The 17,703-nt window shown below is 41.5% G+C and overlaps 1 protein-coding gene across 1 annotated transcript in view; it reads left to right on the top strand.

The window, feature by feature from the left end:
* LOC126413331 (putative tyramine receptor 2) overlaps positions 1 to 17,703 on the top strand; it is a 95,807-nt gene that overhangs the window by 54,554 nt on the left and 23,550 nt on the right. The window contains exons 2-3 of the mRNA XM_050083242.1: positions 8,950 to 9,237; positions 16,318 to 16,506. Of these exons, the coding sequence (XP_049939199.1) occupies positions 8,950 to 9,237; positions 16,318 to 16,506 (477 nt within the window). The remainder of the gene's footprint in view (positions 1 to 8,949; positions 9,238 to 16,317; positions 16,507 to 17,703) is intronic.

Below are 17,703 nucleotides of genomic sequence, written 5' to 3'. Positions count from 1 at the left end.
GCCGACTGTAGTACTACGTTCAGATTCACTTGAATCTTGATAACCTACCATTGTAGCAGTGGTAACCCATGTAACAATTGCGCCGTACACTTGTTGTCATATATAGACGTCGACATCCGCAGCACCGTATTCTGCCTGTTTACATCTCTCTGCATTTGGGTACGCATGCCTATACCAGTGTTTTTGGCGCTTTGGTGTATACAGAAACAAATGAATTTCATGAACACATAATGATTTTTTAAATTTATTGTTTTTCAATAATGACACAAAAACTAAATTTTGTGAGTAAGTAAAACAGTTTACATTTCATGGGACAAGTGCTTCTGTCACGGTCCTATCGAAACCGACTTCATCCTAGTAGATAGTGGCGCCTCATCATCATCTTTAACGTGATTCCTGGAAAACCGTGGTGCCCAGCGTTTCGCGCTTAGCATTTCTAGAGATAGAAAAGGTCTTCTGGTGTGAATTAAAATATTTACCTATGGTTAGAATCGAGCCCTAGACCTTTGACAGGGTAAAATAGAACCAGTGCACCCGACAAGACAGCACTTACCTAACGTCGTTTTGGGATATCGCAGTGACCAGAAGTGGATCTCTATACACCCGAATGAAAAAATCTGTTGCAGGGGTACTGCTTGCATGCATTTTTCTGGAATGTAATCAGTTGCCTTATCGATTGTACTTATCGAACGTCTTTAGTGGTGACGAGATATGGAGCCTTCACAAAAAATCAATTTATTGTTTAACCCTAACAAAAATACTTCTGAAGCAAAGGTTTGTGTAAAGCCTGAGAAGATATTGTTATGTATCCAATAGCACATTGTATACTACACTGTTTATAAGGGTTTGTGGATCGCTGCTGGCATTTATTGGCAACAACTAAGACACCTTTCGGTTTCTACGCAAGGAAAATGAACGAGAAGAATGGAGCACATGCGATTATTGTCTGACAACGTCTGCCTATGGTCTGCTAATTTCGCGAAAGAAGCTAACCTTCTGCTTGGTTGGGTAATAATCCTTCAGCAGCAGTATTCATCACCGAGTACAGCACTTGCCTGCGAAAGGCAAAGGTGCCGAGTTCGAGTGTCGGTCCGGCACACAGTTTTAATCCGCCAGGAAGTTTCATATCAGTGCACACTCTGCTGCAGAGTGAAAATCTCATTCTGGAAACATCCCCCAGGCTGTGGCTAAGCCATGTCTCCGCAATATCCTTTCTTTCAGGAGTGCTAGTTCTGCAAGGTTCGCAGGAGAGCTTCTGTAAAGTTTGGAAGGTAGGAGACGAGGTACTGGCAGAAGTAAAGCTGTGAGGACGGGGCGTGAGTCGTGCTTGAGTAGCTCAGCCGGTAGGGCACTTGCCCGCGAGAGGCAAAGGTCCCGAGTTCGAGTCTCGGTCCGGCACACAGTTTTAATCTGCCAGGAAGTTTCAATCTGTTTGTTGTACAGAACTAAACATAGTGTGTTTCTTCAAAATTTAGGGAGCGTCCATTTTCTTAGAACCACTAAATAATTCTTTGGAAAATATCGCACAAATCACCAATCCTGCTTATGGAATGTTAAGTGAAAGGTCGTTGACATATATAATGACTAGGAGCGGATCAAAAGTTGAGCCCTGTGGGACTCCTTTTGTGATTTATCAAAAATGGTTCAAATGGCTCTGAGCACTATGGGACTTAACATCTATGGTCATCAGTCCCCTAGAACTTAGAAGTACTTAAACCTAACTAACCTAAGGACATCACACAACACCCAGTGTGATTTATCGCCAGTCACTAAATTTTCTACCCTTACAACATTTTTTGAATTATTCAGCACAACTTTTTGTATTTGTTTGTTAAGTATCATTCAAATCAGCTGTGCATGAAATGATCAGTTGAATAAAACTTGAGTTTTTGTAAGAGAGTAACGTGATCTACACAATCAAACATTTTGTAAATCTCATAAAAATACCAGCTGCCGATATTTTATTATTTAAGACTCGTACTGTTTGATGATTGAATTTATAGATTGCTTTTACAGCTGAGTAACACTTCTGAAAACAAAACTGTGTTATGCTAAGTAAACTGTTTCCTCTATGAGACCACTCTTGAGTACATTACCTTTTGGAATACTTTTGCAGGATTTCACTTAGGAAACTGGACGACATTTGTTTATGTATGTCTTCTCACCTTTTTTATGAAGAGATTTAAGAGTTGCATAATTTAACTTGTCTGGAAAAATTCCCTGAGTCTGTGATGCATTGCATATATCACTTAAGGTTATTACATGTTAAGTTACAACTTTTCAGAGCCCTTTTGGAAAGTCCATCAACACCACATGGGTTTCTGTTCTTTACAAATTTTATAACTGTATGAATTTCAGTGAAGGATGTTGGTGTTACTTCTAATTGCTGAATGTTTCATGGAATGACATTTTTATATATTCTCATGCTTCTTCAACTGAACCATTTCATTCTGTTTTTGCTGATGCATTTAGAGATTAATTGTTAAAGGTACTTACAACTTGCGAATTATGAGCTACAACCATGTCAGTTAGTTTGTTATAGTATTTTTTAGACTGGCTATCTGTTTTATCTTCCATTTGACAGTATCCCATATAGGTTTACTCTCATTATCTGCACTATTTATTTCTGTCAGGACAAACATACTTCTGAACATTATAATGGCTTTCCTTAAAGTGCTACAGTATTTTTTGTAGTATGCAAGCAATGTCAGTCTTCAGTTATTCTGACCTTTATACATTTTCCCCCCTTCCTCTTACATCAGATTTTAATTCACTTAGTTATCGACAGTGTACTTGTTTGTTCGTGGAACTTCTGGTTGATTCTTTAGGAAAGCAGCTTCCAAATATTGACACAAATTTGCTATGGAATAAACTGAATTTGACATTAACATCTCTTTGTGTGTATACTTCATCTCTTACTCTCATCTCTCCTCATTGATAAGCCTCACAGCTTTGTATGAAGCTATCTTAGTGTTGTAAGGTGTCATATTGTTCTTTTCCATTAATTGTGCCTCATGATTAGATAGTCCATTAGCAGTTGGGTACACTTTAATTGTTTTGGTCTGAACACTGTCTATGAAAAGGTTATCAATCAGTTTCCTGCTCCCTTGGTGCACATGAGTCGAAAAATTGACTACTGAAATTAGATGGAAGCTCCCAAATAATTATGATAATTTATTTTTCGTGTCCGTATCTTTTAAGAACCCTACATTGAACTCATCAGAAATTTCTGTTTCCTCTTGTCTGACAGGTAGCTCATTAATGTACCTAGATCTCCTTAATAACTGGAAGTTTTCTAGAGATCTGTAGACTGTTACAATTGTCAGAGACTTATTTTACAATAACAGCCCACAGGCACATGCTGCTATGTTCTGATCGACACAAAGACTATTTGTTGAATCTTTTTGACATTGTGCCCAGCGTTTATATACTGTGTTCAGAGTGACAAGGAACACACATTACTTTAGAATCGTCCGCATGTTCTAGACATACAAGAAACTCATCTATCTAGTTTTTCAATCCTTTTTTATGTTCCGATGAAACAAATTAATTTTATTTTTCTTGAGACTGTTAAAGGTATTATGATCCTGTTCCACTCCAATTTCCTTAATAACTGCGCCCCTTTGGCTCCAGTAACCACAACGATTTCGTCTTGTCTTCCTTGTACCCCCCTTACACATTCTGCAAGATTCTCAGTTAATAGATTCTCAGTTAATCTTTTCTTACCCCTCCTGCTCAGGCACAGACCAAGATTAGCGCATCCCCTTCTCCCAGTCGTAGCAACACGCAGATATGAGACTTTGTTTCTCTCAAAAACAGTTGACTCAGATCTTTGTTCAAATGGCTAACAGCCGTGTTAACCCAGGGCTGGTCACGCCATCCAAAAGCTCCAACAAACCCACACGAGTGTGTGCTGTTGCTGCACCTATTTCCTCCAAGTCACGTTAATGTCATATTGTAAATTTTCAGCCACGCTGTTTCCTGCTCTCCCTACTATAAGTACCTTATCCCCTCCATCAAAATCTTTGTAGTACCCCTCTCTCCCAGATTGTCCTAGTGATTGATAAAACGGGTAATTCGAAACGTAAAAGATGAGATTAGTTTTAGTTTTTCCTAGGATCAGCCTTCCTAGACTCATAAACGCTCGATTACTAACTTTAAGTTTGAATAATTCAGTGTTCTTAATGGAAATAAGATCACATGAAGTGAATATAGATGGATAATTCTTAACAACTACAGGAAGTAAGAAGATGATAACATAAATACCAAACATATTCTGCTTGTAGGGTTGTCACATGGCTATTAATATTATTATTATCATTATTAATATTATTTTGTTAAACTTTTTTTACTGCTGCTCTAGTGCGAACATACTATTCACATTGTGATATTAACTCTTTGAGGATATCTGATTGGATAGGAAAAAGCTCCTGAATGCCCCCTCTTGCGAGGTGAAATAAGTGCATACTTGCTAAACTGACAATCTGGGTAACGAACTGGAAAAGATAAACCACATCAGATATGGAGTATCTGTACCCTTGTGACTTTCTTCTTATACATAGTCCCCGTCAGTTTTTTTTTAAGTGTTATGGATGATTAATGGTAAGGATGAGAAACGAGTCAGTTACACTCATATTACATATACAAATATGGCTAGAAGTTGACCATTCACAAGTTTTTATCAATACTGATGTGAATTTTTCATTCTTTTCCACCTCCTTTCATGTTTTAATCAATAGGAACTCTAATGTGGAAATGAAGGAGATGTCATGGATCAACTTTTTCAATTTATTTTCACATATAATTTTGCTTTCTATCAGTCACTTTATGTAAGAGACATTCAAATAGAAACACGACAGACAGGATAAAATAAGTGAAATTTTTATTATTTCAAAAGTAATCACCATATCTATTAATACATTTACCCCACTCCTAATACATTTATCCCAAAAATGTCTTTTTTCAGAGCTGCAGAGAAAGGGAAATCGCGTGGGGAATGATTAAGCCTGCGTGGAGGATGTGAAAGGGCTTCCCAGTGAAGCTTCTGCCATCGAAATGCCCACCCAAATGCTGACAAGGTGACTTCGACTACGCTGCAGAATTTTCGTTGGGTAGCCCTAACACAACTTGCATATAGTCGCGATCTTCCCCATGCGACTTTAATTCTTTGGAGTCCTGATGAAAGACATTCGTAGTCGTCGATTTGATCGGGTGAAGAGGTGCAGACCTGAGTAATATCGTTGTTCCGTAGGCAACCGCAAACATTTTTCCATGGAGGCATGGGCCGTCATGTCTCACAGTGCAATAAATCTGTTATCCACTATGGGGCTTACTTTTGATATAATAAACGGGTTAGTCACTTTTATTTCACCTGTCTCGTTTTCATTTGACTATTCCTTATACACTGAGATGACAAAAATCGTGATATAGCGATATGCACATACACAGTTGACGGTTGTATTGCGTACACAACATATAAAAGGCTAGTTCACGGGCAGGGCTGTCATTTTTGTAAAGTCAATCATGTAGAATGGTTTCCGACGTCATCATCATGGCCGCAAGACGGGAATTAACAGACTTTGAATCCGAAATGGCAGTTGGAGCTGGACGCATGAAACATTCCATTTCGGAAATGGCTACTGAATTCAATATTTCGCGGTCTATAGTGTCAAGCGTGTGCCATGAATACGAGATTTCAGGCAGTACCTCTCACCATGGGCAACGCAGTGGCCGATGGCCCTCGCTTTACAAAAAAGGGCAGCGTCGTTTGCGTTAAGGAGACGGTGCTAACAGACAAGCAACGTCGGGCAATTTTATGTATTGACAATGTGATGAACAGTCCAGAAGAGTTTTATTGAAAAATCACCGCTACTTGAAATAGCCGCAGTAATTGTGTGGGACGTACGATGAACGCATCCATTACGACAGTGCTGCAGTGCCTCTCTTGGGAACGTGACCATACCGGTTAGACCCTAAATGACTGGCGAACCATGGCATAGTCAAGTGAATCCCTATTTGAGTTGGTAAGAGCTGATGATAGGGTTCGGGTGTGGCGCAGATCCCACAAAACCTTAGACACACGTTATCAACAACGCACTCTGCAAGCAGGTTTTGGCAACATAATGATTTTTGCTGCGTTTTCATGGAATGGTTTGGGTCTTCTGGTGCATCTGAACCGATCATTGACTGGAAACGGTTATCTTCGGCTCTTTGGAGACAATCATCTGCAGCTATTCAAGGACTTCATGTTGCCAAACAACGATGCCGTGTAACTTAACCACAATTATTCGCAAATTAGGAACATTTTGGGCATTTCGAGAGAATTATTAGGTCACACACATCGCCCGACAGGAATACGATCGAACATTTGTGGGACATAATCAAAAGATCAGTTCGCGCACAAAATCCTGCATCGGCAATACTTTCGCAGTTATGGTCGCCTATAGGGCAGCATTGCTCAGTATTTCTGCACGGGCTTCCAACTACTTATTGTGTCAACGTCACGTCCAGTTCCTGCACAACGCCGTGTAAAAGGACGTCCGACACGATATTAAGAGATAACCCATGACCTTTGATCTGTCAGTGTGTCTTTCAATAAGTCATCAAAGGATTAGGTAGCAACATTGTGCACCCGTTTATGTGTTACAGACAGACTTGTAATGTTAGTATCAGGGAATGTCATAATGTATTTAAAAAGATAAATAAACTTTGAGGTTTCGTATCGCATCATTATACATCTGTACACAGACGATAGCAAGAATGATGCAAGGGACACGAAGAATAAAACACATAGGTATAACACGAAATAAATTGTTGAACTGGCCTGTTGATACTGGCCTTTTGCTGTAGTGATTACATAAAAAGTACTGAGCAAACGTGAGGACTTGCCCTCTAGGTGCTGATTATGAAATACAATTTGTACTAAAAATTCTGTACAACTGAAATGCCACTACACCAGCTACAGCGAACACAGTATGTGGTAAAATGTAAAAGGATAAAAACAATATTTCAGAGTTAAATCCCTGTTTCTTTACACAAATTATGACAAAATATACTGTAATAGAGATTTGTCTCTCGCCGAGATTACACTACTGATCACTAAAATTGCTACACCAAGAAGAAATGCAGATGATAAACGAGTATTCATTGGACATATATATTGTACTGCAACTGACATGTGATTACATTTTCACTCAATTTGGGTGCTTAGATCCTGAGAAATCAGTACCCAGAACAACCACCTCTGGCCGTAATAACGGCCTTGATACGCCTGGGCATTGAGTCGAATAGAGCTTGGGTGGCGTGTACAGGTACAGCTGTCCACGTAGCTTCAAAACGATCCCACAGTTCATCAGGAGTAGTGACTGGCGTATTGTGACGAGCCAGTTGCTCGGCCACCATTGACAAGACGTTTTCAATTGGTGAGAGATCTGGAGAATGTGCTTGCCAGGGCAGCAGTCGAACATTTTCTGTATCTGCAACATGCGGTCGTGTATTATCCTGCTGAAATGTATTGTTTCTCAGGGATCGAATGAAGGGTAGAGCCACGGGTCGTAACACATCTGAAATCTAGCGTCCACTGTTCAAAGTGCTGTCAAAGCAGACAAGAGGTGACCGAGACGTGTAACCTATGGCACCACATACCACCACGACGGGTGATACGCCAGTATGGCGATGACGAATACACGCTTCCAATGTGCGTTCACCGCGATGTCGCCAAACACGGATGCGACCATCATGATGCTGTAAACAGAACCTGGATTCATCCGAAAAAATGACGTTTTGCCATTCGTTCACCCAGGTTCGTCGTGGAGTACACCATCGCTGGCGCTCCTGTCTGTGATGTAGCTGATAGTCCATGCTGCGGCAAACGTCGTCGAACTATTCGTGTAGATGGCTGTTGTCTAGTAAACGTCCCCATCTGTTGACTCAGGGATCGAGACGTGGCTGCACGATCCGTTACAGCCATGCGGATAAGATGTCTGTCATCTCGACTGCTAGTGATACGAGACCGTTGGGATCCAGCACGGCGTTCCGTATTACCCTCCTGAACCCACCGATTCCATATTCTGTTAACAGTCATCGGATCTGGACCAACGCGAGCAGCAATGTCACGATACGATAAACCGCAATCGCGATAGGCTACAATCCGACCTTTATCAAAGTCTCAAACGTGATGGTAGGCATTTCTCCTCCTTACACGATGCATCACAACGTTTTCGCCAGGCAACGCCGGTCAACTGCTGTTTGTGTATGAGAAATCGGTTGGAAACTTTCCTCATGTCAGCACGTTGTAGGTGACACCACCGGCGCCAACCTTGTCTGAATGCTCTGAAAAGCTAATTATTTGCATATCACAGCATCATCTTCCAGTCGGTTAAATTTCGCGTCTGTAGCACGTCATCTTCGTGGTGTAGCATTTTAAATGGCCTGTAGTGTAGTAATAATTTGAAGTCTAAATGTTTTTGTGCTTTGTTGTTTCACTAGTTAAAAAATGAATTTTCCGGTTGTCTCCTAAACGTTTAGAATTTCTTACGCAATTATTATTTCCTCATCACGTGTTACATTTGTCACGATTTAGTGATGATAGATGTCTAGATGCGTATGTGGTGTTTGTTTGAAATGCAGGGTGATATCATTTGCTGAAATCCACTCAGTAATTCCTTTAAGAACATTATATACCAGTTCTTCTGTCTTTGTATATAAGTTTCGGTTGATTATGAATATAGTTTAATCTCTCAAAGGAACTTATTTAGCGCATTGAATCCGGGACGGAAGATTGTTTCCATGTGAGAAGCACAGGAGTGGATCTGTGACTGAGCTGTGTAGAGCCCCATAAGTAACGTCTGTCCAATTAGAATAATCTCCCCAGCTGTCTCATATAAAACGTACACTTTCGTGTCGAGTGCTGGTGGTGATGTCGGTCTTTACTGGTCTTCACCGCTGCAGGTGGCGGTGCTGGTGATGCCGTTCAACGTGGCGTACTCGCTGATCCAGCGGTGGGTGTTCGGCATCGTGGTGTGCAAGATGTGGCTGACGTGCGATGTACTTTGCTGCACGGCGTCCATCCTGAACTTGTGCGCCATCGCCCTGGACCGCTACTGGGCCATCACCGACCCCATCAATTACGCGCAGAAGCGCACGCTGCGCCGCGTGCTCGCCATGATCGCCGGCGTCTGGCTGCTCTCCGGCGTCATCAGCTCCCCGCCGCTCATCGGCTGGAACGACTGGCCCATGGTAGGTAGCTGCCATACGTTACCCTACCCCACACCGCTTCTACTGCTATATGCGCTGCTGGCGGCAGCAGGCAGGCACTGTACCTCACGACTTGGCCGTTAGGTCACAACAGCGCCCGCGAAACGTGACATCCACAAATTACATAATAGTTAATTTCTGCTCCTGACGGTCATAACTGGTGGTGATTTAGGAATTACGAGGTGATTGAGAAAAGTAATGAGACTGATAACACAGCGAACGATCTGTCAACGTTGTGTTGTTATACTCGTGTATACCGGTTTGTTCATCCCTTAAGCCCGTCTCACACGGAGCAAGGTTCGCCGCAAGCTTGCGAGATGGCGTGCATGCCTGCCGGCTTGCAGGGGAAGGAGCCGGCTATCTTCCATGCCGAAGCTCTCCTACGGTGCAAGATCGGCAGCCAGTTGTGTTGTGATCGGCTGCATGTTGTGTCGAACGAAGATGGCTGCTTCAGGTACAGATGTTCAGAGCAAACTGGCGTTATTAGCTGTTTTGATGCTAAACGATGCAGAAATGCATGCTAATGAGAGAAGAAGAAAGAAAGAATGGACGAAAAACTGTATTAAGAGGAGAAACGCTGGAAAAGGTGTGCTCTCCATGCTTCATCAAGAGTTGAGGTTAGTTCGCATAACACCTACTTTTGTTTGAAAAGTATCACCATTTCATTACTGTTTCACTTTATAAATACACCAATAATGACTGTTATATACGACTTTATTTTATAGGATAGAAAATCGTACATCCTTTGCAAATTTTATATGAATGGATGTATTGGTATATGAAGAACTGCTTTGTATAGTTTTTACGTCGTTGATCCCAGCGCCACTGCTTTTCGATGATTTTACTTTGGCGTACTCCACTTTCAAGAGAGTGCATTTTGCTATAGCACTCCTTGCTCGTCGTATATGGTCGAACAAGACACACGGCACTTGCAACTCCTTCGAGTGCTTCTGCACGGAAGTGTTTATTATAATAGTTTGCTCTTTTCACGACGTACAGACACTGTTCTTCCCTAAAAGTACATATCAATGCTTCAACCGCTTCTTTCGACCAATGCGGTGCCATTATTTAATAATTATAAGAACTTCCTTCCGCACCTCACAACAGCAGAAAATTGACCATCAACAAAGGCTTCCCGCCCAAGCTTTCCGCATCTGACGTCACAAACTAACGTCTCATGATTGGCCAACGCAGGTAGCACGCAGGGAACCTTAAAAGAAAAATAGAACCCGACCTATCCTGGAAATCTTACAAGGTTCCCAGCAAGGTAGCCCGCTAGCAGACGACGGAGCCCGCAAGGTAGCCGTCGCGCGAGCCAGCAAGGAAACTTACAGAGCTAATCTTGCTCCGTGTGAGACGGGCTTTACAGATGCTCAGGGCGAGTTTCAGCTCCATACAGCCATCACGTGATTTTTGGTGGCTGAATCAGTGATGCTATGCTTTTATTGTGTGTTACGAAAACGGATCAGCGAAATTTAGAGTCACATTATACCACCAAGTTTTATGTTAAACTTAGGGAATGCGCAAGTGAAGTTGGAACAGACCTATGGGGAACATTCCTGATCGTGAGCACGTTTTCCGCTGGCACAAATGATTTTTAGAAGCCCGAGAACATACTGTAGACGAACATCGTTCCGGGAGACCTTCAGCTTTAAAAGCCGACGGAAATGTCGGAGATGTGTGCCCCACAGCTGAAATAAATGGCCTGCCATAAAATGTATGAAATTAAAATGTAAAGAACAAGGCCCAACTGGCCTCAACTACAGATAGTAAAATTAGCCCTGAGTGCCAAAGCCTGCACAACAATGCTCATAAATCACGAACCGGGCTCGAGTCCAATAAACAGAAATACCTAAAACATGAAGGGGCAGAAAGCCTCATCAGTTCACAAAGCATAAATTTAAATTTAAATTACCGGGGCTAGTTCGATAAAAGAGTGTATACATAACACTTTTGAAGAGAACGCCCACATGACTTCAACTAAACCAGAAAATTGAACTTTCATTTACGATGAGTACACAATAGATTACAGATGCAGGTCATATAATATTCACAAATTATGATTGGGGCTCAAAGCCAATACAAAGAAATGACAGTGACATAAAACAGTTTACAGTGTAAGTTAGCGTTAACAGTACACCCCTTTGAAATAGCACAGGGGTTAACTCAAGCCTAAACACACAGCTTAATGAACTCTAGCTCTGTATAAATACAATGAACGAATAGCTGTGAACGGCAGCATCGTACAGCCAATACATTAAGATGTTCAATAAACAAGTTCATACGGCTCAGTCATTCCACTTCGCCCTTGATTTCTGCAGATACTAAGCAATAGACACAATATCAGGGCCGTCTTCCACCAAATCCGAGCGAGGTGTTCCTCAAACATATAAATTAACAGATCAGCAATACGCGCTCATGCTCAAAGTGATTCAATTCTAGCTGTTGGTTATAGCATCCCTGTCCAACATAGCTGGCAGCTGTTGCCATGAGGGGGCCATCCTCCAGTTCTCGGTGGTGAACGACTCACAGCGAGCTCATCCGGGCCGCCGTTCAGTCGGCGCGACCAAGAGCGCGTATGCCCCGTGCCGTAACGCTACATGGAAAGGGTATATAGAAACAGCGCAAGGATCACGTTTCAGACGAAATACCCTGGCATTCGTCTTAAGTAGTTTAGAAAAATAACGATAAACCAGTGACTAGAGGGGGATCTGAAACACTGTACTCCCGAATGAGGATCCATACACTTACCTTTGAGCCACCTCATTCGGTAGTCAGGTAGAATCAATGAGCAAAGAAGTGGGATACAGAAGCATGAAGGAATGAAGAGGTTGAGGCTATAGATACTGCGATGGTGAATAGCTCTATAGACAGTTCAGTTGAGTAAGAATGGACATATATAAAAAGGGCAATCAATACAAGTTGGAAAGAATCATACGTACAAGGCAGCTGCGAATAAACCATGGATAACCGAGGAAATACTACAGTTGGTAGACGAAAGAAGGAATCACAAAAATATTCAGAGAAATTCAGGAATACGGAAATACAAGTCACATGAGAATGAAATATATAGGAAGTGCAGGGAAGCTAAGACAAAACGGCTGCACGAAAAACGTGAAGAATAAAAAAATAAATCAGTCTCAAAAGGTCTGGGTCAATATATAGAAAAGTCGAAACAGCCTTCCGTGAAATTAAAAGCAAAGGGCGGTAACATTAAGTGTGCAGTGGTAATTCCACTGTTCAATGCAGAGGAGAGAGCGAATAGATGGAGGCACTACACAGAAGGTTCTTTGATGGAGAGGACTTGTCTGATGACGTGGTACAAGAAGAAACAGGAGACTATTGGGAACGGATAGGGGATCCAGTATTACAACCAGAATTTAAGGAACTTTGGAAGAATTAGTTTCAAAAATGGCAGAACAGATACATAACATTCCATCGAAATTTCTAAAATCATTGGGGGAAGTGGCTACAAATCGACAATTCGTGCTGGTTTGCATAATGTATCAGATTGGTGATATACCATCGTACAGCATTCACGTACTTCTGAAGATTGCAAGAGCCGACATGTGCGATGATTATCGCGCAGTCAGCTTAACAGCTCATGAATCCAAGTTTCTGACAAGATTAATACACAGGAGAATGGAAAAGACAACTGAGGATCCGTTTAGATGACGATCAGTTTGGCTTTGGGGAAGGGTAAGGCACCAGAAACGCAGTTTTGACACTGAGTTTGATAATACAAGCAAGACTGAAGAAAAATCGAGACACTCATAAACTATTTGTCAACCTGAAGGAAGCTTTCGGCAATGTAAGTACATTCGAATTTCGGAGAAAAAAAAGGGTAAGCCATAAGGAAAGACGCGTTACATTCAATATTTACAAAAACCAAGAGGTAACAATAAGAGTGCTAGGAATAAAAAGTTTGTAAGACAGATTGGTTGGTTGATTCAAGGGAGGGGACGAAACAGCAAGGTCATCGGTCCCATCGGATTATGGAAAGATTGGGAAATAAATCGGCCATAGGCTTTTAAGGAAACCATCCCGTGATTTACCTGAACATGTTTAGGGTAACCATGGAAAGCCTAAATCGAGGTGACCGGACGCGGTATTGAACCGTCGCCCTCCCGAATGCGAGCCCAGTGTGCTACTCGCTGCGCCACTTCGCTCGGTTGTAAGACAGAGGTGTAGCCTTTCGCCCCCTACTGTTCAATTTATACATCGAAGAAGCAATGACGAAAATAAAAGAAAGGTTCAAGTGTGGGACTAAATTCAAGGTTAAAGGATATCAATGATTAGATATACTGGTGACATTGCTGCCGTCAAAAAAAGTGAAAACGAGTTACAGGATCTCTTGAATGGACTAAACGGTCTAATGAGTGCAGAATATGACTGAGAGTAAATCGAAGTAAGACGAAAATAATGAGAAGTAGCAGAAATGAGAGCAGCGAGAAGCTTAACATCACAATTCGTGATAATAGAGTGGATGAAGTTAAGGAATTCTGCTGTCTATGCAGCAAAATAATCCATGATAACGGAGCAAGAAGGACATAAAAAGCAGTCAAGCCCAGAAAAAAAAGGCATTTCTGACTACCAGAAGTCTGCTAGTGTGGAACATAGATCTTAATTTTAGAAAGAAATTTCTGAAAATATGTGCTCTGTTGCCCAGATGATGTATGGGCTGTGGGGAACCGGAACGGAAAAGGGTCGAAGCATTTGAGATGTGGTGTCATAGGCGAATGTTGAACATTAGGTGGACAGATAAGTTAAGGTACGAAGAGGTTATCCGCAGAATCGGCGAGGGAAGGAATATATGGAAAACAATGACAAGAAGAAGGAAGTGGATGATGGAACATGTGTTGAAACGTCACAGAATAATTTCCATGGTACTAGAGGGAGCTGTAGACGAAGACAGAGACTGGAATACATCCAGCAAATAATTGACGACGTAAGTTACAAGTGCTGCTCTGAAATGAAGTGGTTGGCACAGGAGGGGAGCAATTTGTGGCGAGCCGCGTCAAACTGTAAGATGACAAAAAAAAAAAAAAGTCGGAAGTTATGTATTCTGAGTCAATTGATGCATATCATCTCCCGAACCCTTAACACTGAACTAAAATTCTACGTTGCCCTTCATCAGCAACTGAAAGAAATAAGTGTTCATAGATATTTCTCTTTAGTAGAATACAAGGAATTCAATAAAAGTGTTTCTTTATCTGAACCTTATTGACTACAAACGACAGACTGAGAACTGATGGTAATTGCACAGGTGGTTAACAAGAATCATGCAGTTCAAAAACGGTACGGTCAATAGTGAGGTCAGCACGACGAAAAACAGAAGAAGCAAGTTTAGCACCTCCAGTTATCTGCCATAGCGTGAACGGTGGAGCGGAGTGAAAAATTTTGTCATGAAGTAATCCGCCTGCTTAATGGTATATACTGATATTTATATTGCTTTTCGCAAAAAAGGAGTTAAAATAAGAAGCTTTAACACAATCGCTGTTTCTGGTTATGGGCCAAAGTGTTCCTAGAAAGCAAAAGTTGTTAGGGTTGTTACGTTACAATGAAATTACAATGTTTGCCATATCATAGGGAAAAATTGTAACCTTATACCTGAGCCGGCCGGTGTGGCCGGTCGGTTCTAGGCGCTACAGTCTGGAACCTCGCGACAGCTACGGTCGCAGGTTCGAATCCTGCCTCGGGCATGGATGTGTGTAATGTCCTTAGGTTAGTTAGGTTTAAGTAGTTCTAAGTTCTAGGGTACTGATGAGCTCAGAAGTTAAGTCCCATAGTGCTCAGAGCCATTCTGAAGCCTAATACCTGATAACTCCGCTCACAGCAACAATGCGTGAATAGTCATAATCAATGCTTTATATCACATTTTTGCTTACAGTTAGAGGCTGAAACCAAGACATATTCTGAAACAGAAAGTATCACGTGGGGGGGGGGGGGGAGGAGGAAGTGCAGTTGAATATTAGATGCACGTGAGGTACATGACAACTGACTACGCCATGAGTTCCACTTGTCCTGTATCCATGGAAAACATCATTCGAAGTGCGCCACAAGCGTAATGAAATAATTCTCCAGTAGAGAAACGTACTTGGGAAGCACGATTGCTGCTATTCATTTCTATAAGTTAAAATTTCGATTGTTTTACTGTCAGAGCTATTTCGCACGATACGTATGCGAGTGTTTGATATGTTGCCTTAATCTTCATGGAACGTGCGTTACCAGGCATTTGACTTGAAAATATTTTCGTAATGCACAATGTGTCTCTTGTAGCATCTATCGTTGGAGTTCGAGGGGCATCTCCGTGAGACCGTTCCGCTGAATAATGTCCTGATTAATTAGCATTGTCAGTAATCGATCTTTAGATCAAGAGGCACGCCAGAAATTAATTTTCGTCGTTGATGGAAGAGTTATTCACCAGAGCCTAACGTGTAATGCCTATTTATGTAGTGATTTAAGTTTGATGGAAATGACGCCCACAGACAACCATGAAACAGTTCTAAAACCTTTAGTGGTATATCGTTTGACATTCGAGTAAAACCTTTTCTAAAACGACTAACTCAATTATTTTGGCTCTGAAATAAAGCTTTTTTGTATGTGTTTATAGCCTGCACTTAAGCTTCTTTTAATGGATGGAAAGGATGGGGGTTGGGGGAACAACAGTAGTTCCTTCATTTCCTGTTCTATTTTTAATCCTGGAAACAGCAAGGCAGCGAACGGTTCTTTTTATCACATTTTCTTACAGTTGTTTCGAAACTGGGTACGTCCGACTTTCATGCGGGGTAGGTACCGTGTTTTAGAGGAGAGACTGCATTTTCTTATTAATATGAAAAACGCCATGACAGTGCTGCAAATTGTAACAGATTTTTTAGATATCTTTACACATTTAAGTTTTTCGTGTGTATACGGTTATACTTACTAGCAAAAATTTTCCTTGTTGTCAGGAACGTAATGAAACGATACAAACAACAAGCAAATGATTTTCTGAAAAAAGTCACTGTCTTGTGGCCTACAAATCAGTAACAACTCTTTTTACCAATCTGTCTTATTTTGCAGGAGTTCAACGACACTACGCCCTGCCAGCTGACTGAAGAACAGGGCTACGTGATCTACTCGTCGCTGGGCTCCTTCTTCATTCCTCTCTTCATTATGACTATCGTCTACGTCGAAATATTCATCGCGACGAAGCGGCGCCTGCGCGAACGTGCGAAGGCTTCCAAGCTGAACTCTGCCATGAAGCAGCAGGTTAGTATTTTGAAGGAGTGCGGGTGTGCAGTGGCTCTCCTGTGGCAATGAAAGCTCCGCTTGTGGCTTTTCCGCGTTTACAAATGCCGTAACTGGAATATTTGAATGAAGCAAAGAAGGCCAAATGGGGTGTATATCCATATCATTATTTGAGATGTTGCTACTAATTAACCTTTCAGGATATGAGGTCGTGGTCCACGAAACTCTTCGGTCCCTAACGTTTCGTCCAGAACTGCGCAGGATATCTTCTGAAGCGTTGTTCCTCCGCTGAATCTTTCCGACTGACGGTCTCGACGTCTAAGAGCGACATATATACTGCAGAATAAGGGACGTAGCCGGAGTTACACGTGATAAGCATAGAGTATATCTATGGAGAGAGCATAGCCTACTGCGCATGTTCTCGACATCAAACCGTGCTAGTCACGTGGTAATGGGACGTCGCTGCTTTTCTGCAATTTCTGGTAACAGCGAAACCTTAATATTACTCGTATTCACCTGTTTTTACATACGTTTCTACACGCTTTAGTAGTAATAACAGCCATGGTGCAGAGTTGTTGTTGCTACGGATGTAAAGAGAAGTACGCGAAAGGAGGCCCAGTTATTTTTCATAGGTATGTACAACAAACCTCCAATAGTATCATATTGATGTGAGGCTCTTATATGTTTAAAAATATCAATATGCGGTATTATAATGTCTTGTATTGTAGAGCAAATTTCTGCGATTTTTTTCATACCCAAGTATTTACAAGAGAAATGCTAGATAAATTTGCAAGTGCGTTTAGGCTGTCAGTCAGTGTTTCCATATTCGTGCTATGTTCAACTGCAGATAAAATTTGTATGAGACAGTGGGATTAATTTCCTCCAGTTTATTCAGGTCCTCAAACCCTTGTGTGTATCTAAGTACTTTTGCAGGATCAGTTTCCTACATTATATAAATTTTGTTTTCCAGTTTCCCAAAAGATGGACAGAGTGTCAAAATATATCTCCACAAAATAAAAATAAAGAATTTCGTTCCTATAAAGTAATCAAAAGTGCTCTAAACACTTCGCTGAAGAATGCTTTGATAGGGAGAGGTGCAACACAAAAACTGAAAAGGTATTGTTAGCTGTGACTTCTTTTCCCGCACCCGAAAAAACGTAAGTAAATTGGAACTGAGATATGATATTGTGGCGTAAAAGCACAATTCCCTTGCTCTTC

This window comes from Schistocerca serialis, chromosome 1, assembly GCF_023864345.2.
Source record: "Schistocerca serialis cubense isolate TAMUIC-IGC-003099 chromosome 1, iqSchSeri2.2, whole genome shotgun sequence".
Taxonomy (NCBI): domain Eukaryota; kingdom Metazoa; phylum Arthropoda; class Insecta; order Orthoptera; family Acrididae; genus Schistocerca; species Schistocerca serialis.
This window is presented reverse-complemented; position numbering and strand designations above follow the sequence as displayed.